The following is a 22135-nucleotide window of genomic DNA, read 5'->3' as shown; positions in this document are numbered from 1 at the left end:
ATTTTAATTTTAATTTTAATTTTAATTTTAATTTTAATTTTAATTTTAATTTTAATTTTAATTTTAATTTTAATTTTTAAATTAGGCAACAAGTGTGTTTGGTGTAGCAAATTGCGTAGCAAGTGTGTTTAGTGTAACAAATTGCGTAGCAGATGTGTTTTGTATAGAAAATTGCGTAGCAAGTGTGTTTGGTGTAGCAAACTTATGTAGCAAGTGTGTTTGATGTAGCAAATTGCGTAGCAAGTGTATTTGGTGTAGCAAATTGCGTAGCAGGTGTGTTTAGTGTAGCAAATTGAGTTGCAGTTGTGTTTAGTGTAGCAAATTGAGTAGCAAGTGTGTTTGGTGTACTTAACACGTAGACCTATTTAAATAATATCGTGTAAAATCAAATTTATTCGGTTTTTTTCCTTTCGTGAATATACTTCACTTAAAAGAAGAATGGATATTGTCCTTGTAAATTAATTTTGAATCAGCGAACATGTATTTTAAACGCATTGAGCGAGTAAAAGTATTAAGGTCTCTTAAGAGGCTCTAATGTGAAGCCGGTCGAGGAGTAGGGATAAATTTGAGGCCTTTTGCGAGCAAAGCTGTTTCTTGTTCAGTAAGGTCTTTATTGGACATGTTTTTAATGAACTTTTCATTATGAGTCCTGGGGTTATTTTTGTACTGTTTATTATTTGCTTTGCGTTTTCGGGATCGCTTTTGACTTATCGTCTGGGATCGCGCGGGATTGGCGCGGGAAGAGTCAGTAAGCCACACATTTGGATAAATTGCAACTCTTTCTGTTTTATTTTCTCGTTTGGAAAATGCAATTACAAGAATTGAAAGTTCACTGATCTTGGCTTTCAAGTCTGGCTTTCAAGTCTTACTTGGCTTTCTAGTCTTACTTTTACATATTTTTGGACCGTGGATCTTTTCAGATCTCCGATATGCTGTTCTTTTATTTAGCAAGTGTGTTTGGTGTAGCAAATTACGTAGCAAGTGTGTTTGGTGTAGCAAATTCGGTAGCAAGTGTGTTTGGTGTAGCAAATTACGTAGCAAGTTTGTTTGGTGTAGCAAATTACGTACCAACGGTGTTTGTTGTGGCAAATTGCGTAGCAAGTGTGGTTGATGTACCAAATTACGTAGAAAATGTGTGTTTGATGTAGCAAATTGCGTAGCAAGTGTGTTTGGTGTAGCAAATTACGTAGCAAGTGTGTTTGGTGTAGCAAATTGCGTAGCAAGTGTGTTTGATGTACCAAATTACGTAGAAAATGTGTGTTTGATGTAGCAAATTGCGTAGCAAGTGTGTTTGATGTACCAAATTACGTAGAAAATGTGTGTTTGATGTACCAAATTACTTAACAAGTGTGTTTGGTGTAGCAAATTGCGAGCAAGTGGTGTAGCAAATTACGTAGCAAGTGTGTTTGGTGTAGTAAATTGCGTAGCAAGTGTGTTTAGTGTCTTTTTAATTTCAATTAAATTTAATCTTTTTGTAAATTAAAGTCAATTAAATTTAAAATGAATTTTACAATTAGATTAAGAAATATCAGGAAAGGTTTTTTGCTTCTCGACGTGCCAGCCGTCCTCTCGTCCCAACCCCCTACGGAGGGTGGCGCGGCCCTCCGTTGGGGGATGGGGACGGGAGGACGGCTGGCATTTTAGACTACGAGAGCAAAGCGCTTATTCTCAGTTGAAGGGTATAACAAACAGTTAATGACTGTTCCCACGAGTAACAGTGAGTTTTGTTTCCCTGCCGACGGAAGAACGAAAGTGATAGCGTTATCCTTAGGGCCGGTCTGGCATCTAGGGAAGGGGGAATTAAAAACTAAAACATATGGGAACCTTTTAGAGAGGGGACTTAAAGAGCGAGGGAATTCAATAGAGCTTTTAAAGATAAAAAAATCATTTGCGTCAAGAACATTGTAAGAACAATGAACAAACACGGATTAAAAGTTTAAAGCTTTATTGTAAAATATGTTTGAATATATTTTTTGTACACGTTGGCTCAATACACAGCAAGCACGAAAAAAACCAAATGTTCATTGTATAAAAGTCCACGTCCTGAATAATTTACTTTCGACGGCATGTGGAAAGCAATGCTAGTAATGAATACTTTATAGCAAAAAAAGGAAAACGTAGCTTGTAGTTTCAACTACTGAATAACTTATAGAATATTTATGCTACGAAACAAAGGGTCAATATTTCTTCAATTTTTTGTAAAATCATTTTCTTGTCAAAAGATGCCCTAAAAACTTCAACATCTACAAAATTAGCTCTTTGTTAATCAGCGATGTCCCTACGCAATAATTCTTTATTAAAGGATTCAGTCTTGAATGAATGACTGCTTAAACAAGAAGTTTTGGCATAAAAAGGGGACTGGCGTGGTCATTCTCAGCTTTAAAATAACCATCAGAAGTATTAAAACGGCTAGCAAAAAACTGTGCCTTTCCTACGACCGTTAATGCGTTTAATTTTTGTTGGTAATCTTGTTTAAAAACTCCAGGAGGGTTTTTCTTTCGGAAATAGGTGAAAAAGATTTCAGAAGTTTTTTAGGGCCCTGGAAGAAAATCTTAAAATTCTAAAAGTTTTGAGAATTCTTGGTGCAGTGTGAACCGTTTGTGAAATAAAATAGGTGCTATCCCTTTTATAACGAAACATCTTGTTTAAGGATAGTACAGTACAATGTACAGCGGCACGCAGAGTACATAAGAAAGGTGTCGACATGCAAGGGTTGTCCGTTAGCGGACGTACCAAAACACTTCAACAAAAAAAGCAAGGGTGCAATCAGACCAAGACGTCTACCACAGCCCCTTTTCTTCTACAAAGTAATGGCTGAGAAAGATCTTTGTCTGCTGGCTTGAAGTTGAGTTCCACGTGTGATCCAGCAAAATTCACAGCGAACCTGGAAAAGATAAAACTACTTCAGAAAAGGAAGAAAAAAATAACAGTACCAAAAGCACATTAGCTACAACTGGCAAAGTTCTTTTTAAAGAACTTAAAGACGCACAAGATGGTTTAGAGTCTCCTTCGTAGCAATTATTTGACATTGCTGGAAACGTTGCGTGACTCAGTCAGAACGGATATGTCACGTTTTGTGACGTGTCACGCGACCTTTTGCGTGACGACACAAATGAGAGCTGCAATGGAGACCCGATGGTGTAAAAAACCTGTTTTACCTGTCAGACACGTGCACAGGGGCAGACATGTCCTGTTGAGATTCTGCCTGTACTAACAGCTTGGCTACTAATTCGACCACGTGCTCCGTGTGAAACATGAAGTCGCCTTTGAGGTGATTTTTGTCTTGTTTGTCCTGCAGAAAAATTGAAGACGAAATTGTGATAATCAGCTCAAAGGACACTACTTAAGAACTGAAAAGTACTTATCTAGCTCTGTTACACTATAAACCAAGGACCTGAAAATCACAAGACCGACGCTCTAAACCACTCAGCCACACTGGCTCGTGTAACAAGCAAACAGATCTATAAGACACGCACCGTACGTATGTGGAACACAATTACTCCATCTTTCAGCGGACTCACGGAGATTCTCTGAATATCGCCCAAATCCACGTTGTATTTTGTTAGAAACGACTTGGGGTCCAACACCAGCAGTTCCGAGTCTGAAATAGTCAGGATGTGAGGCACCGCCTGGAAAGAAACAACAGCAGAACTTTTTTACCAACTTCTAACAAAAAAATCATTCTGCTTATCTACCTAATTTTGCTTGACTTCGACATACAAATTCTCCTAACTGGCCTCAATACATTTCTTACAGTACTAGTTAAGAGAAATTGTTGATGAATTAATTCTTTAAGCTCTGATGTCAACATACAAATTCTTCTAACTGATCTTCATACATTTCTTACACTACTACTTGGGAGAATTTAATTAATGATGTTTTAATCCTTTAAGCCCTGATGTCAACATATAAATTCTCCAAACCGGTCTTCATACATTTCTTACAGTACTATTTGGAGAATTGGATGATGTATCAACCCTTTAAGCCCTGATGTCAACATACAAATTTTCCTAACTGGTCTTCACACATTTCTTAAAGTACTACTTGGAGAATTTGATGATGTATCAACCCTTTAAGTCCCGATGTCAATATAAAAATTCTCCTTTCTGGTCTTCATACACATCTTATAGTACTAGTTGAGAGAGCTTGTTTCATATGCAGACAACATTGAAAATTAATGATCACTGGCGTGACCTGTATGCAACAGAGTTGTGAGTTATCCGAGATCAGAATCTGGAAAACGACGCCATGGTAGTCTCTTTTGCAAACGCTATTTGGGGTGTCACACTGTGCTGCTCCCGGAGAAGTGTTGCGTGACGAGCCAATAATTAAGGGCTGCGAACGAGACTTATGCTAAGGCGGCACACGCCAAACCACCTTTTCACAATCGTCTCTTGGGACGTAACGCAATATTTCTCCCGATAGTTTCTTTCGCAGTTTTTTAATTGGATCTTCACTCAACGTCTTCTTGACCATCCAAACCCTGCACTAAGTTGTGTATGCCCAGTCTTTTTTTGTTGGGTCTTAAGCCTTCTTGTTTGATAGTCGCAGAAAAACGTATACACATTCAAGGAAAATGGCTGGCGGAAACATGGGGCAAGGCGCGTAGACACTAACTTAAGATATATGTATTGACAAATCAGTGTTATGACTGTTAATTGTACGTCAAAAACTTCTTTGTACCTTGCCATCTTTTCTGTTGATTTTCAGCACAGAATCCGCCCATATTATACGCAGGTTGTTATTCTTGGCGTTCTTTTTCCACTTTGGATTTGCCATGAGATTCGCACGGTCGCTTTGAAACGGAATTGGAACCCTGAGAGTACAAAACAGCAATTAAGCAAATCATCAAAAGCAAGAAATAAGCCAAAAAGAGGGCTGCTTAGCTTACGTGGAAGGATAAGAGGATTTCTTGTCTTTGAACACCTCGCTGGCTTGCAGTTTTTCTTTCAGAATCGCTCGCCTTTCTGGAGAACAGCGGTCTCTGAACTTCTTGCACTGGTGAGAAAAACGGTGGAAACCAAATGGATGAATAAAGGAATAAACCCAGCTTAAAACATCACAATGAAACGTTAGCGATAGAATTGTACTCCTTTTCGTAAAACGATACATTTGTCATTGACCAAACTTGTCAGATGAAGCGATTTTCAAAGCCATTCAAAAGCACGCACGTGTTTACCATGCGTTAGCCGGGACCAGTGATTGGTTAATAAACTCGTGCAGCAAGTATTAACCAATCATAGCGAAGAAGGCTTACGCGACTTGAAATGCGTTTTCTGTTCTGTTCCTCCCTATATTTAACTTCTTCATTTCATCTTTTTTTGTTTGTTTTGTTTTTACTTCTTTATTTCAATTTGTTTTTGTTTTTGCTTATTCAGTTTCTCACTTGTCCAGTCGTAGGCAACAAGAAAGTACTATTAAAACAAGAACAACTTACTCTCCAAGCGTGGTAAATATCCTTGAGGAGACCATTAGTTTTCCTAAACAAGGGTGAAGACGAGGGCCAATGTGTATCCGTGGGTGAGACTGACGGAAGATTCTTCTTTAGCGCGGTCAGATATCTGTAGCACTGTGATAAAATAAACACAAGTGTAATTCAATTGACGTGATAACAGATCCACTACACTCCATTCGACGACCTCAAAAGCCGACTGAAACTACGTAAAATAAGCATGTCAAAATGGAAAATGAAACAAGTGAAACAAGCCACATACCAAGAAGAGTCGAAGGAATTTGATGATCTTCGGAGCAGCATTTCGTCTAAATTTCGGGTTGTACTCACGACGAACCTAAACAAAATAACAGACAATCTGAGCAGTTAGCAACACATGCGAATTCTATGTTGGCCAAGAACTTTCATCGATTAATTTTGTAGTTGAATACAAGAGGTTCACTGACATCATCCACAGACACTATCCAATCGACCTAAGAGTATAAATGTCGGAACAGTTCTGTCTATAAATTACCTTTGGCATGATATATTTAACTTTACCCTGTTTTATTGGTTAAAGGCAAGGAAAGCTCGAACCACACACAAATATGGTAGCCGTTTTATGTTATGGCAAAATCGGGAAACCTAAAAATATTTCTGGGATGTTTATTATATTGCTAATCGTCAGAGGGGCAGTGTAATTACAAGACAAACTCGCAAGCAATAAATCTTAAAGTTTTCTATTTTGGCACGAAACAAAGAATGTTGGAGTTTTCTTTTAAAATTTTAATCGATAAGGGATCTTGTAATTTTTAGTTTAGGGCTGTTTAATCTCAGGTAACAACAAATTTATTACCATTTTAGAGTATACAGCTATTTCAATAAACGTTGTCGGGTCAAAGCTTAAAGCTAAAAGGCAATACCGTATGGCGTTCTGGGTATTCACTACAAATTTGCATATAAGCTTCATTAAATGCACAAATTTGTATTTCGCATGTGGAGAATTCACGAGTTTGTTTTTCTTCTCAGGAGGCCTTTCTGTAGCTTTACTTTCACTGTCGCTTAGCTCTGACTTTTGAAAATCCTTCTAAAATTCAGTGTGGCTAAAAGCACCTTGTTTCACATGTCTGAAGAGAAAGAAAACGTGCAAATCCGCGTTTGTCGTGTCACTATATATTTTAGTATTCAGCACGCGCAGTTGCTCTCTTCTTCTACCCATACTGCCTTTCAGTCTTGTCCTTTAGCTTTGATCCGGACAACGTTAACTGAAATAGCTGTATACAAAATAATTTCAAAAAGCAACAATAAAATATGGCAAACGTGAAGGTTATCTTTGACCGTTTTTACCAACCTTCGGTATGTTGCGATATTTGTTTTAGCTTTCATTGGCATTTATCCGCAAAAAAAACACCCACTGTCAGTGGGCAATTAAGATATTTATTTATATACTTTTTATTAATATTTATATTTATTTATTTATTTATTTAATTATTTATTTATTTTGATATAATCTGTTTTCTTTCGTGACCAATGGAAATCTTCATATTACTTACTTTTGTTACATTAGACTCAAGTGCAGTTTTTCCTCGTTTCTGGTTTACAGCAATATTACATTCCAGAAATATCTCTAGAGTTAGTTTTCGTTTACAGGTTTCACTTTTCAAAAAACTTTTAATTGTCCCATGTAACACAACCTGAAAGGGACACTGTCACTTGGATTTTAATGCTTTTCCGTAAAAAGTACTAAAATTGGCGAATAGGTCTTCTCATACATGATGCACCTAGTACATCAAGATGGAGATAAAGATTTAGTTTTTTCCAGTCCAAAATCTAAAGTTCCTGATGGCATCACTAGTACGTTTTTGTAACTGTGTGATAATGGACACTATTCGTATTCCTGTCTTTAGGCTCTTGAGTTTTTGAAGGAAACTGGTGACCGTGTCCCTTTAACTCTTTCACTGCTAAATCGACTTTTCTCGACATTTGGAGGAGCAGTCATGAACACTTGTGACGTCATCAATTTGAAAGTCAGCAGATTTTAGTGATAAGCATCTGATAGAGCTAGGTTTGACCTTTTCAAGAACTATTCATTTTGCGTATCGGTCGCATCCTGACAGAGCTAATCGAGAAAAAGTCAATCACTTTTTAGTGCAAATCGGTGCTTAAAGGCCAAAACACCTGTAAAAGATCGAGGTCCTCTTTTCAGGGTTTACCAATGTTTTAATCAAAATTTTTTGTCTAAAGGAGGACGGATACAGTAGAAAGAAGTGCAAATAAAAAGAAGAGAAACGAAAGGAAAAGGAGCAAGAAAAAAATGGAAACGATTTCGCAAAAAAAAAAAAAAGTCAAATTTTGGCTTATGCGCATGCGCAAAGTACATTTTTGTACATTTTTTAATGGAATCTTCATCAAAATCTTGCTGCATTGTGGAAAAGTGCTTTTTAAGCAAAGTTAAAGGAAATTCAGGATCGTAGCATCAAAAATTCAGTTAACGGTAGAAAAAACTGTTTTTGGATAAATTTAGCACTGAAAGGGTTAAAGGATTCAAAACCTAATCAAACAAGGCTTTTTTTTTAGTCAATCAGAACAAAGACTAGAATCAAACGTATTACAACAAATACACATTCTATGCTATCACCTCAAAGCGACAACTGATGAGTGTTAACTTGAAGTACCACAAAATACTCCTAACTTTAAAAGAAACATTCAGCAGTCAGTTAGGACATTTTATATTTTAATCACCTTCCAGCCTTTACAATAAGCCGCAATTATAGTGGCGGCCTCAATGCGCTTCTTTTCAAGAACCATGGATCTGTAAAGTTTTCGAGCCTAATGAAACGGAATGAAATCAGATGAATGGGAAATAAAACAAAATAAGCAACAGAATAATGATCTAACGTGTAGGAAACAATAAACTGTGTAAACGCAAAGTATAGTGTATAGACCAATTCGGCTAACGTGTTTACATCGTTGTTGCCACCCAATTCAGATCATGTGATGATTCCTTTGGGAGGTTACAGTTGTTCTGTTCGTTCATACTCCCATGCGCTCAGTTACGTGTGACAAATTGCACAATTGTAACCTCCCAAGGAATCATCACATGGTCTGAATTGGGTGGCAACAACGATGTAAACACGTTAGCCGAATTTGTCTATTGGCTAGTAAAATATGCCAAGTGGTTGTAATTAAACAAAATAAGACATTCATGTAAATTTGTTTACCTTTTCCAAGAGGTTTTTTTTTTCATACAAGACGCCTTAAGGTGTTTAACACGGGATATTTGAATGGCTTCCCACAGTAAAATTTTGATTTGTACGTACAAATAAATAAAAATGGAAATGCAACCAAAAAAATCGATGTTAGTTGTATTTTCTTGCAAAAAAAAAAAAAAAACCGAATAGGGTTAATCAACATGTGGGTTTGTGACTACGATGAAGAAAACAGAAAAAGAACCCCGAGCGAATTTTATATGCGGTCATCTCGCGTATTGAATAAAGAAGCGGCAACTAGTGTGACTTATCGCGTGACCCCGTACGTCACGCTGTTGTGACTAGTTGTGACATGTCGCGTGACTCCTTACGTGACGTTGCGTCGATCCCCAATTTGCAATAGAATTGAGGTTGGACATTGTGTACTTATTTACTGTTGTGAATGCTTCTTATGTTATCCACTTAAATATACCATTAATTGATTGCATTGATGCACACATGAAAGGACAAAAATAATAAAATATTTAAATGCAAAAGAGAACAGACACATTTTATAGCTGCAATATAATCCTTAAAAAATTTGACACGAATATAAATAAGGTCTGTTCGATGGGAAACGGATTTGAAAAGTACTGAAATGTTACGAAACAATTCTGGAAAACAGCCAGGCTTCGGTGAAACAGGAGGCTATCAAATGTAAGTCGAATAAGTGTTTCACTGCTGTAGACGTCGAGCAGACTGAAGAATTGACACAATAAAATAACAAAATATTTTTTAAAAGCGTCCCCACCACCATGTGTGTGATCTGTAAAATTTCTATTAAAGCGAAAATGTTAAATCGTTAAGCCTACCTTCCAGTAAAACCGATTTAGTGAAGTTCGTGTGTTCGTGCACACCTACACACGCCACGACTCGATCTCAGTATTGGCCATTTCGCATTTTCGTCCCCAGAGCCCCTTGTCCGTCTTAGCCGGCAGAGCCTGGGGCACGAGGAACAAGTGGCTCTGGTGACACATGATTTGATTGGCTGGATTTTTAACAAAGGCAATTTAAATTTAGTCAATCATATAAACCGTAGTAAAATCCCTTACAACAAAGGGATTTTAAAACGGTTGATTTGATTTGCTCTTTGTTTAACACTCTCTTTGCAGTTTGTATGCTGACCTGCCATCCATAAAAGTAGGTGCGAATTACACCAACGGCCCAAATGCACTTCTTCTCGTATAACATGGCTTTGTAAAGCTTCCGCGCCTAAGAAGTAAAACGGCTGATTAAAAGCGACTAAGGTCACGTTCATTAAAACAAAAAAGTCAGCGCATAACAAAACAAAAATCAAACTGAAAAGTGATATGGTAGCTGTGAGTGATGACAGAGATGGAGTTACATGTATACACGGAAGCGTAACAAGTTAGTACTTACGATGTGTTGTTAGGGCTTTCGTTACCTTAAAGGCCGTCACACAATGTACTATGTCACGCAACATTGCTTACACGGCAAGCAAGTTCTGATAATTGAGCTGATAGCTAATTAGATAGCTGTTAAGAAGAAGCTACAGCTGTTTAATGGTGTTGCTTGCAGAGAAACAAAGTCGAAAAAAGTTGATTCCAAGACTGGATAGACGGAAGGCAGCCGCTAATTCTGTTTCTGCAATATTATCTTGCACCGGCAGCAGTGTCAGGGGTGGACACACGGTAACACAGCGCGCATTGGTGGTGCTTTTTAATTTACTCTCAGCCTAAGCAAAGTGTTAATACTTAGTTTAAGTTGGTTATAAGGTTAGCTTAGGGTTAGGGTTAGCGTTACTTTTACGCTTAGTGTTTCAATATTATCGCTATTACACTTACTAATCCGCAAGAACCACTAAAAGTAACGAAAGCCGTTATTACTGTCCTTCAGTGAGAATGCACATTGTTCGGTGTAAGTTAATGATCGTGGATTTGATAAATATTTCAAGAATGATGGACTGTGTTTAAGTTTAACAGTTAATGCTAGGCATTAGTATGATTTGTCTGAGTAATTGGTGGCATCGGTAAGAAAGAGAAGGCTTTCTAGAATAGAAATAAAATATTAAAAAGCCGATTGATTCTTTCATGACATTACGCTTTAACTCTCTAAGTCAACCCTTGATGGTCCAAAATGTGTAAGGTGGGGGGGGGGGGGGTGGGGGCGTGTTAGTGGGAATAATGAAACAACTGTCCCTACTTTGACTTGAAGTAGATTTTTCTCCTACCGGGTGGGGGTGGGGGAAAGTTCCCATATGTAAGGGACGGGGATGATTGCCGAGAGATTTCAATGACACCCCTAAAGGAGACCAATCTGGGCATGGCTTATGCTTTTCTACCCCAAAAAGATACCAGTTTTAATGCCTAGTCTGTCACGACCGCTAAAACCGAATGGCGGCGTTTTTTTGTTGTTGCCCTTGTGCCTTATTTGCTTCTGTCCTGAACAGCCTCAGTGAGATCGAAATTCGTAATTTAAACTCCTACCGACAGGACAAGCATCCTTCTCCATTCCAGGCCACTGAAACACATGAACTTTCTATTTTCCCCAAACATAACTGCCTCAAAAAAGCACTTGAACACTTAATTTGAATATTCCACTTCAGACTAACAGGGTGAAACCGTGACCCTGTTTCTGACCTATATGCAGGAGACCCAATAACCCACCCACCCAGCTGCACACACCCGCATCCCTGGGAGCCCCATATCCCTGGGATTTTCCAACACCGTGTTGTACTGTGAGTGTCAGTTCTGACAACCGTGATGCCTTACTACTTTCGCCTTCGGTAAGCGAAACTTCCCTTTCTTCAGCTGTCAGTTCCAGCACTGAAAAAAAGCTTACCTTCCAGCCACGAACAAAACAGGCTATAACAATGGCCGCGTCCCTCTTCTTCAGATAAAGACGTCGATCCTGTTCAACAAAAATTAGGCGCTCGGTTAGTTGGGAATTTTTTATAGCGCAAAGAACGACTAGTTGAAAAAGAGGCGAGGGGCTTGGGGCGACTTTGTCCCAATATTTTTTTTACTCGCCGCGTTTTTATAGCAACAACCGAACACCCGAAACAGGCTCAACAAACTGTTAGTACAAAAGCGTACGTCTATACTCCCCTAGGTTCTATCCTACACTGCGGGTGGGGACCTTCGAGCGAGAGGCGAAAAACTTGAAATGAAAAAAAAAAATCTACAAGCAGAGACTAGAGTTTCACGCAGCCATACTACCGCCTCGAGATCTTCGCTTCTTGTTTAACGGTCAAGACCCAACGAAGCTGTTGAGTAGATTCTTTGATACATTAATTATACAACTGGAATATTAAACAACACCAAAATTAGCTTCTTTTCGTCGTCCAGGGTTTACTGATTGTATTTGTTGGTTCCCCTAGTTCTTTTTTTTTTTGTGCGGTGTAAACAAATATTTCTTAATTAAGGTTCGTATCAGGATGCGGCGTTACTTAGGTTAAGCCGAAGTGAAATGCGCAGCAAACCGGAAAAACTACAACGGCCTCACGAATCGTATATTACAACAAAGATTAAATACATCAAATGAGCTTAATTATGAGCTTTTTCGACGACAAACAACAACAGTTTCACATTTTTCCTTTAAGCATTTAGCCAACAATTTACTTACCCTGAATCCACGATAATACTTGGCGATGATAATTTCACTTTCTCTCATCTTTCGATACTGTTTATTGATAAAGAAATCAATTAACATACTCAAATTCAACATGCCAAGCTTTCGTTTTGTATCAGCGAAATACTTAAGCAACCATAGAAAGCGAAATTACAGTCGAGATTAATTCAATTCTTTCTAATCTAGTTAACGATTAAAAATATTCTGGTTTCTTTATTGGTTCACAAAGGGTTTTTTTATATTTTACCCTTCGATATTACACGCATCAATCAAAATACTAAGTTGTCATATTGCCCAAAAGTCATTCAATTTTCACTGGTTATAGAAAGAACCAGTAGCTAATTGGACGTTCGTTACGCCCGTTACGCTATAAGGTCGGGGGGGGGGGGGGGGGGCACCTTAGGCTCATCATATGCATTTATTTAAAGCGTATGTACGAAGTGCAACGGCTGACATTGACAACTTAACGAGATATTTATGACTGGATAAAAATATGAGCGCGTGATCTGATGTGTTCGCGTGTTGGATGGATTGTGAACAAAATGTTCACTCAAAAGTAAAAAAAACCCACGCAGGTAACCAAAAGACGTATAGGCTCTGAAAAATATCCCTGTTTCACTAATTTTAAAAACAAAGAAAAATGTCAGTTCTCTGTTAAGGAATTTGACAAATTTACAACAACAGTTAGCTTTATACGTTTATATAAATTGTAGGAAGTCCAGACCAATCGATGGGCTAATATTCATACAAATTTGGATATATTGCAACTCTGAGGAATCACAATAATATTTATAAACAATCGTGTCCTTTTTGAAAATGCATTGTTCCCGCCGTTAAAGCGTGGAGTACCAGAATGACATCTCTCCTTTTCAAATCGTGTTTTGGTCAGGACACCTTCGGAAATCTAAAAGTTTGGACTTTTTCGACAATTTTGTGGCAGAAAATTAAGCGCGGATACAGAACTTCATGACCTGCCACTGCAGATAGGTAAACTAGGAATACTGTAGTGTATTATAACAGAAACGGAAATTTAAAGGAGAACTTTTAGAAAGAGGTAGAAGGTATTAAATTCAAATTTGCGCATTTAAACCATCAAAACAAGCTGGCAAACTTCAAAAAATTCCACATCTGTTATGACACAGTAAAGGTATTATTGACTGATCATGTTTTGACAAAATCACAGTGTGCTGTCTCCTATATCGATCCGCAAACTCTGCCACAAAATCGCGTTTCTCCGTATTTGTCACATACGAGGCTACTGTATATCACCGTCGTTAAGTTCGATCTACCAAATAAAATATGCCATTCATAATCTTTTGTCATTTCTTTTTAGGTCTATGTAAAATTTGAGCTTAATCACACCCATAACAACTGAAAAATAAGCGTTTAAAAAGATGCAGGACAAGCAAAATTTCACCTCATGAATTTATCATGATGCTAAGCATTCCCCGCGACCTTAAATTCGCTTTAACTTCATTTGCAAAAAGTTAACAAAAAAACGCAATAACACCCATAATCAAAACCTACCGTAAAATAAAATTCCGATTTCCCTTGACTTTGGCAAGAAATTTAGAATTTCCCCGCTTGGATTCTAAATTCCAAAAAATTTCCTTGACCTTGCAAAAGAAAAAAACCCTGACTTTCTTATGTCGAGGCAACCCTGCAGGTCTGACATTCCGGAAGCTTCGGAATTATAGTCGAGTCAACTCTCCTCAGATCTTTCCTTACAGAAATAACCGAGCAGAAGACGTCATAGCGAAGGACTGGGCCCAGTTGTTCAAAACGCTATCCACCGGATAAATCGCTACCCAGTGGATAAGTGTTAACAAAACATACCACGCTATCCAATGGATAGCGATTTATCCGGTGGATAGCGTTATCCACCCTTTGAACAACTGGGGCCAGGTGGATTGCAGATGAATCTGTCGGACTCTCCCCCAGTCTTTTCCATATATTTACTATGCATACCTGTGTTCGCTGCCTCCATCCCCTGAAAATCTTCTGAATGATGATAGCTAAGCGGTGCATTCCTTGTTTACGTCTCTCTTCGAGGTCAAACAACTGAGGGAACAAAACAGTTTAAGTTCACAACAAAAATCTGTGAGGCAATTGTCGACAACGTGAGCGCATACGTAGAGGTCCGAACGTAGCGATAAAATTTCATAGTTGTTTATAAATCCCTAAAGTAGCTACTTAAATGTCACGCCACGTTGTGCTTGAGCTCACGCACTGACAAAACATTCTCAAAACATATAGGGTGGGTAGCCGCTGCGTTAACTTCAATTGTAATTTCTTTTTCTTAGATGATCGGGGGTATATCACCTTTTATGATAAAGGTCTCCGCACACGTGGGGACAAGACGCAGGGACATGTGGCAGCAACTTGTAGCAGCGGCAAAATCATGTGTTGTTCACACTGAGGGGACATGAAGCAGGGGTGTAGCGGGGACATGTAGCAGCAACAAATCAAAATGTGTACACACAAAGTAACTGTAGCGGGGACATGATCCAGGGACATGTCGCAGCGACACATCTCCTCGTGTGGCTGACACGTGCAACACGAATTCCTGCAATATTTTGTCCCTGCGACATGATGCACAAAGTTCAACGAGTTGAATTCCGTGCAACATGTCGCAGAGACAAAACAGCTTCAATGTTCGTGTTGCACGTGCCAAAAATAACATACCCAATTGACATGAGTAACTCGTAAATTAGCTGTGGTGAAAGATTAAGAAAACCGCAATGTAAGAAGAATTTCGCGCGAACGTTTTTAAGTAATATTGATTCATTAATTAAGATAGTATTAAAAACTTTTGCTGTTTGCTTAGAAATGTCATGACACCGTTTTGGAAAGTGACCAAGAGATTCTTAAGGTTTTGTTCCTTGGTCAATTTTCAGTCTCAACGTTCAAAGTAATAAATGTCAATGACTTGTGGGTTCTTTCTTACCGTTCGAGGGTTTCTTATGAAGATCTTTGTTCTGCCATACGCGTACGCTGTCGGTTTAATATTCAGACTCTGCAAGGAATAAGTAGGGTTTTTTCAGCCACCCTCAGAAATATCATGTAAACCGGTTGAGCAAATTCTTGGAGCTTCTTGGTACTTGCATTTGCCGTCCACCCCACGACTTAGCAAAGAGAAAATGTTTTTAGTATGCCCAGATTTACAGATAATTATTGAGAACGAGAAAAGCTGTGGAAGCAAAGAGGTGAGTGTTTCCATCGTTCTTTTACGCCGTCCCTGGGAAGTTAAGGTTTATATGCAGCTTATGGATAGGAAATTTGATAACTGATCTCCACTGAGTTTCCCAACTTGAAATTTTCTAATTCACCGTGATATTTCTATAACAATTTCTTACAAAAGTTTGCAAACTTTTGAAAAGTTCGAGATGCCGAGAACCGAACGTGAGGTCATTTTTTGCGTTTGACCGCTGTGAACTACATACCCCACAAAATTATTAGCAAACGGTTTTGGACAACCATGATACATTACCTTGAGCAGTTCTTTAAGCCCTTCTTTTGGCATCCCAACCCAGTTAGGCCAGGTTTTACTACAAAGCATCTTGTACCTGAAGTATAAAGCAAACGTTTGACTTACGCTTTGCAATTCCTTTACAATCCTGACGACTAGAAAACCGCCAACGACACGGATTTCTTATCAAAAGAGAGAGCTCTTAGCCATGTACTTCTCAAGAATGATTAACATGAAGTTTCTCGTTACAAAATCATTATATCGTCAAGAAAAGGAAATCAAAGAAAACCGTCAACTAATGGATCTTGTCAGGATGTTCGCCATAATTCGCAGAGCGGATTACAATCAAAGTCTCTTCGAGATACGACGTTTTTACATGAAGTATGAGTCGAAGGTTTATCCTGTGCATTGTTCTTCGAACTTATCATTACAGTTTCTTTGTAGTTTAATTTAACAATTTCCTATCTTCGCGGAGGAAATGCAGCCATATAATTTTGTCAAAAATGGCTCGTTCGCGCCGGGTATTTATACACATATTCCTTAACATTACACAAATAAACAGTGCAAATTTCAGCGACATCTGACAATTCTATACTTTAACTGAACTGCAAGGACCTTTCGAGGCAGTCGATTACGGAAATGAAACAGCAAAATATGCGTTCGACGCTTTGTTTTTGCGACGCTATATTTGAATTGTTATAGGTAGACCGCCGTTCAATGTGTTCAAGGCCGTATCGTTACGATTGCTCCATGAAAAAGCACGAAAAAAAATACGGATATTTCCGACTACTGTCGGAGAAAACATTGTGTAAACAAATCGTTACACTCAAGCTGCGTTTTGTCTAGGCTCGGCGAGGGTCGGATATCAAGACCCAGGATTAAACAAAAGCCACATATACAGTGAATGCTTTCGAATTATATTTGAAGATGAAATACGAAAGAATTTTGCTGTCTTTGACTGAAATTCCACTCGAACTGCGTAGATACGATCGCATGTTGTAAAGCCGATTCATGCAACATTGCTCTCAACGCGATGTAAGTGCTAGTGATTATTTATTCGTGTTTTAGTTACGCAATCCATTGTTTGTGCGACGCTTTTTATAGATCGCCTTTCAGACACACGTGCGTTGAGATAAGAAAGCTGACATGTCACTTTTAAAATTGTTATATAACGTTTGTAAATGTGACAAGTCACGTTTTTTCCACGAAATCGCAAGTGATCACCCACAGCGGAAAGTAATCCCTTGAGAAATTAAAACAGTCCCTTGAGAAATTAAAAAAGTCCCTTGAGAGTTTACAAATATGTGGTTCCAAATTTTGTCTACTAACCCCTATTCTACCATTTTTGCTTGTAAACAAGCAAAAACGTCGAAAAAAGGAGTCAAAGTATAGCAAAAGAAATTTTCAGCTTGTGACGAAAGAGGGAAATGTTTCAGTCCTACCTCTGAAGTGCCACATCATACTCCTGTCTGAACGCAAATCCTGCTCTTCTGACACGAACGTTCTCCATCAATCTGATAACGAACGCAACAAAGAAAACTTTAAGGCAAATACAACTTTAGACTTTCTCAAAGCCCGTTTCCGGTAGTTTGCGTCGCTCGCTTCTCGCGACTTCGTCGTCGACTTGTGGCAAGTCTAATACAACTTTTGTTTCACACAAATGTTCAAAACAAGTACCATTGAATTTTTTTTTGACACTACGGAACACCAGCCATAAGAGGATAATGTACCCTCCAGTAAAGGGACAAGGAGTCATGGTCCTGGACACACAAACACTGCACAGCGAACTGTCTCTAAGCCGTACACCCTCGGGGCCAGAGGCGTCTGCCTTAAAAAGACAGTTCAGTTACAGGCAAAAAAAATGCAATGTGGCCAAAACCACCCAACTAACCACCAAACTCCGCCTTAGGTCCCTTAGTGAGGTGTCCGCTTTGAGAAAGTTGACTGTATTCGTATCGTCCAGTTTAGAGACATCTACTGTACCGTGTGTTTTGATCCTAACTGGACACAAAAACGCAACATTTTTTATCTTCAGCAAGACAACAGGAGTTACGTCGCATAAGAGGATCTAAATACAAATGTAAAGTATGCCCCTTAAGTTCCCCGAGGAGGCTCGACTGTAAAACGTCCAAGTGTCAAATAAAAGGTGAATGTAAAATCTTACCCGAGATATCGAACCTGATGTCGGACAAGTTTGTCATCAAAAAGCCCCGCTACTTTTTTGTCGTTTGGCTGCACAAAGGGAAAAACATGAGAGAATTAACGAGTGAGACAAGGATGAAAATAGCAATGGAAATATAAATAATTCTCGCCAGTATTTGATCTTCTCCACTAGAAAAAAAGGGAATGAAAAATGTTTTGCACACTCAATCGGGGTCTCAGTTTTAGTTTGCGACGGTGGAGAAAGAGATGGCTAGGCTTCATGGTTTAGTCTGCAAGATTTGCTTTGGCATGACTTCCAAATGCGTGTACGCAATTGCAGTTCTGAGAACATTTAAAATAGCAGACTGTGGAGTACGAAGAAAGGGTGCGTCGGTAGGCTAAATTTTAGCAGTGAAAGTCTACTGAATGTACAGTTCCAGGACACTTGGCATCTCTTTACATGACGCTATTTACCTTGATACATCTGATGTAATTAGGGTTCTTGGATTTGAGATTCTTCATTAGCTCCGAGACTGAAACCTGCAAGAAAGGAAACGAATGATGATAATAGACCAAGAAATACTTGTAGTCTAAACATCAACTGAGGTCTGTTGACTGCAGGAGTCTCCCCTTTCTCCTTAAGTACAACTGAGACACTGGGTTTGCTGACAAGGAGAGGGATCTGGCCCTTCCCCGCAAAGTTCGTCAATGAATAGAGAAACAAAAAGAGACAGGGAAACGCTTCCCTCACCACGAGACAATCCTTGTGCGAAGAGGCATTGCTTCTACAATGCCTTCTACCAACCTCGTCCCCAGGGCCTCTCGCTCCCCTCCCCTCTGAGGGGTGAGGAGAGAGACCCTGGAAACGAGGTTGACTTTCTCAAAAGCATACTCCCGGCATCTACAAAAGCATCCATTAAACAATGCTTAACCTTGAACTGCGTTCCTGTCGTTGGAGGTCTCTTCTTTGATGCCTTGGTGGGACAACCTAACAGTAAAACATTCCATACGTCAAGAATACTTTAAACAATAGTACATATTCATTTGTTCTTTACCACTAAAACCTTGCACTAACGGGAAGTGGCCACATAGAAATAACTATTTTTTGCAACATAGGGTGACTAGCAACTTTTCTCCCTGGATGGGCCATTTAGTCTGCTGCAGGTTACTTGCCAAGCTGTTCTAACCATTTATACTCCTCGGTAAAGTGAAAGTAATAAACGGTGTCTTGCCCAAGAAAACAACACAACAGTAGTGGTCAAACTCAAACTGCATTACCATTAGCCTGTTCCTAGTCTCCTTTGCAGCCGCTATTTGGGATGTAACGCAACGCTCCCCCAAAGAAAGAGGGAAGGAGAGGGAGAGGAGCGTTGTGTGACATCCCAAATAACGGCTGCGGAGGAGACTAGCCTGTTCCTAGTCTCCTTTGCAGCCGCTATTTGGGATGTAACGCAACGCTCCCCCAAAGAAAGAGGGAAGGAGAGGGAGGGGAGCGTTGCACGTGACATCCCAAATAACGGCTGCGGAGGAGACTAGCCTGTTTTAGGCGTTCGGTTAGTTGGGAACAGCGCAAAATTAACCGAACGCCTGGAACAGGCTACATTACCATTTGGCAGCTGTACCTTCCTCATTCTTTTACCATGAGAATGCAATCAAAACTCACCTTCTGGGAAGAGCGTTTTGGCCAGTGGGTGACCACATGCATACAGACACTGAGAAAGGTCTCTGTACAACAGATCGTTGTTCTTGTCTACAAAACCATTTACACAATATGTTACCTGGAAAAAGATGTAGACAAAAACATAAATAACAAATAAGACAGGATATAAGGCTTAGAGCCTAAATCTATTGAACTTTACCACATCTAAAAGGATAAGCTTCTTTTATTAAACACATTTTCTGTGGGGTCGGTACCTCCATAAATGCTACCTATGTACAATTAATCATTACTGGTTATAAGACCCTCTTCCCGCATCCCTGCCTAGTTTCAAGCCTAGTTATAAAATGCTTAAGAAAACAGTTGTATAAACCAAAGCTTAAAAACAGGATTTTATGGTAACTATCCATCACATTCATGTGTAAGCAAACTTTTGGTGCACAACACTGCTCAGCTATGAACAATTCTCAAAGTTTCATGTTAGGGAAACTTCGATCCAGAAGAGAAGGTGTTTGCATCATCTAAATGTGCTACAGTGTTCTGTGTATTAAAACTTGAAAGCTTAAAAAGGGGAAACAACAAACTAAACCTGGTTGTTTAATACTCACACTTCCAGCATAGTGTATTAGTCTGAAACAGTCGTGAGGCAGAGAAGCGTCAGAGAGGAATTTCTTGCTTGCTCTGCTCTCATAGTGTGGATGCTCGATGCAGTGTCTGTTGATCTTGGTTAGAAACGTCTCATCTGTGACCTGAATATAAAAAGCACATCAAATCCCTCACGGCCGTTTCTTGACATTGATTATTTGCTAAAATTGTGTTGTTGGCATAAGAATCCCCCCAGCTCCAACTTGGAAATTCCAATTTGAATTCAAACTTTCGTGAAAAGAACTAACTTTTGAAATCCTCCTCCCCCCTCAGTACTTCCAATGGCCCTCCTTGGGGTAGGTACGGAATTTCCTGGAAATGCACTCCTCAAACTCATTAATAATTCTTCAGTACTTAAAACAAAGGGAAAAATAGCTGTGACACTGGTTATGAAATCTGACCTTAATTACATGTAGCATAGAATTTTATGATTTTATTTCTCCATTTTCTCCATAATTTAAGTTTCAATTGACAAGATATATCAAACACTCAAGAGAATGTTTAATCACATTTCCAAGCACCTGGAAGTACCTTGCTGCTGTGCATTGTATTTTCAACTCCCTTCTCGGTGTTTGGGAAATGCAATAAAACATACCATCTCAGTTTTGAAATATTTTAAAGTCAATAGTGTTTAGAATGTCTCCTCACCTCTCCAGGTCTCAAACATTCCTCATCAAGAAGAGCTATAATTCCAACATGACTCTGAGAAAAAAATAACACCAATGATAGAAATTACTTCCCAAACCCTCCCTTGACATATTACATTACCTAGATCTGCACGTCTTGCAGTCCTATGATGGACTAGTAAACTAATATCAAAACACGATTATATTAATTTTACATACTTAGGTTGACAGACGATCAACAAACAATGTGCACAATTTTACTACAGAAACAATATAATTATTGCAAGTAATGACTTGTGACAGTGCTGATGGAGCAGTTTTCAATTGAGTGTCGTAAAACCAAAACCAAAGCAATTACTCTGGCCAATCACAAAGGACACAGGCAATCCAGTGAACCAGTCAAAACTTGAAGCAAATACATGTAGCTGGCACGAAGTGCAGGAAAACATGCACGAGCGAGTCACGATTGGTTTTGGTTTTACTCCTGATTGGCTGAGAAAGTGGCACAAGATTTTTAAGCCAATCACTAAGCCTAGTAATGCAAAACCAAAGCAAACGCAATTTACTTTCGACACTCAAGTAAACGCTCTAACAGAAAAGAATTAAAGCATGTATCAATTAAACAACTAACAAAAAGGTCCTCTTGACTAGTCGCCTTCCTTACACCCCATTTTTTAACTGGGAAATAATGCTAGAATAAAACACAAGGGTGATTTTAGACTAGTTTGATTTGTATTTCCCTTTGTTCCAGACTTATTACCATAAATTATCCATAAACAAAGAGATAATAACACAAATCAAATTAGATTGAACTCATTTTGATTTGAAAATATATTCACTTTAAACTACGTTCCAACATAACCAAACAGGATCGTGAGATGTACCTTACTGTAAGATATTCAAATATCTGTAACTTATTAGTTGACTGGTTGACACAAGCACTATGGCACATGGCAAGAGTTACCATATTTACTCGAATAAGCACCGCGACGCTTATTAAATTTTTCGTGCCTCAAGTGCAGCACTTATTCGAGGTGGGCGCTTTTTGAAAATTTTGACGCCACAAAGAATCTCATCCTTTAGATTAAAGAATTGAAATAGCGTCTTTTGATTGTCAGTATTCGTCTCTTGCTGAAGAGAGAAGTGGCGTTAGCTGTCCTGGCAAAGTTGGCGACCTTCACAACGTTTACAGAACTATGTATTGTAAGAATGTTGGATAGAAAAACTAATGGGTGAGCGGTAAAACAATCACTTTGAACTGCAAAAGATCACTTTTGATGGTAAAAATATGCAAGTTTTGTTAACTTAGAGTTGCTTAGTAGTGCA

The 22135-nt window shown here is 38.8% G+C and overlaps 1 protein-coding gene across 1 annotated transcript in view; it reads right to left on the bottom strand.

The window, feature by feature from the left end:
• Positions 1-1928: 1928 nt before the first annotated feature.
• The window catches only part of LOC144660436 (unconventional myosin-Ib-like), a 36537-nt gene continuing 16330 nt past the window's right edge, over positions 1929-22135 (bottom strand). Inside the window, exons 18-38 of the mRNA XM_078521053.1 lie at positions 20832-20885; positions 20147-20287; positions 19545-19659; positions 18814-18869; positions 18356-18421; positions 17904-17971; positions 17182-17253; positions 15761-15836; positions 15218-15286; positions 14239-14331; positions 12265-12321; positions 11482-11550; positions 9805-9891; positions 8174-8260; positions 5715-5789; positions 5438-5569; positions 4892-4998; positions 4684-4816; positions 3477-3629; positions 3159-3292; positions 1929-2884 (exon numbers count right to left, since the gene is read on the bottom strand). Of these exons, the coding sequence (XP_078377179.1) occupies positions 2767-2884; positions 3159-3292; positions 3477-3629; positions 4684-4816; positions 4892-4998; positions 5438-5569; positions 5715-5789; positions 8174-8260; positions 9805-9891; positions 11482-11550; positions 12265-12321; positions 14239-14331; positions 15218-15286; positions 15761-15836; positions 17182-17253; positions 17904-17971; positions 18356-18421; positions 18814-18869; positions 19545-19659; positions 20147-20287; positions 20832-20885 (1962 nt within the window). The 3' untranslated portion in view covers positions 1929-2766. The remainder of the gene's footprint in view (positions 2885-3158; positions 3293-3476; positions 3630-4683; positions 4817-4891; positions 4999-5437; positions 5570-5714; positions 5790-8173; positions 8261-9804; positions 9892-11481; positions 11551-12264; positions 12322-14238; positions 14332-15217; positions 15287-15760; positions 15837-17181; positions 17254-17903; positions 17972-18355; positions 18422-18813; positions 18870-19544; positions 19660-20146; positions 20288-20831; positions 20886-22135) is intronic.

This window comes from Oculina patagonica, chromosome 7 (assembly GCF_052425735.1).
Source record: "Oculina patagonica isolate OP01 chromosome 7, crgOcupat, whole genome shotgun sequence".
In the NCBI taxonomy this organism is placed as follows: Eukaryota; Metazoa; Cnidaria; class Anthozoa; order Scleractinia; family Oculinidae; genus Oculina; species Oculina patagonica.
The sequence above is the reverse complement of the archived record's forward strand: the minus strand, read 5'-3'. Positions and strand labels throughout refer to the sequence as shown.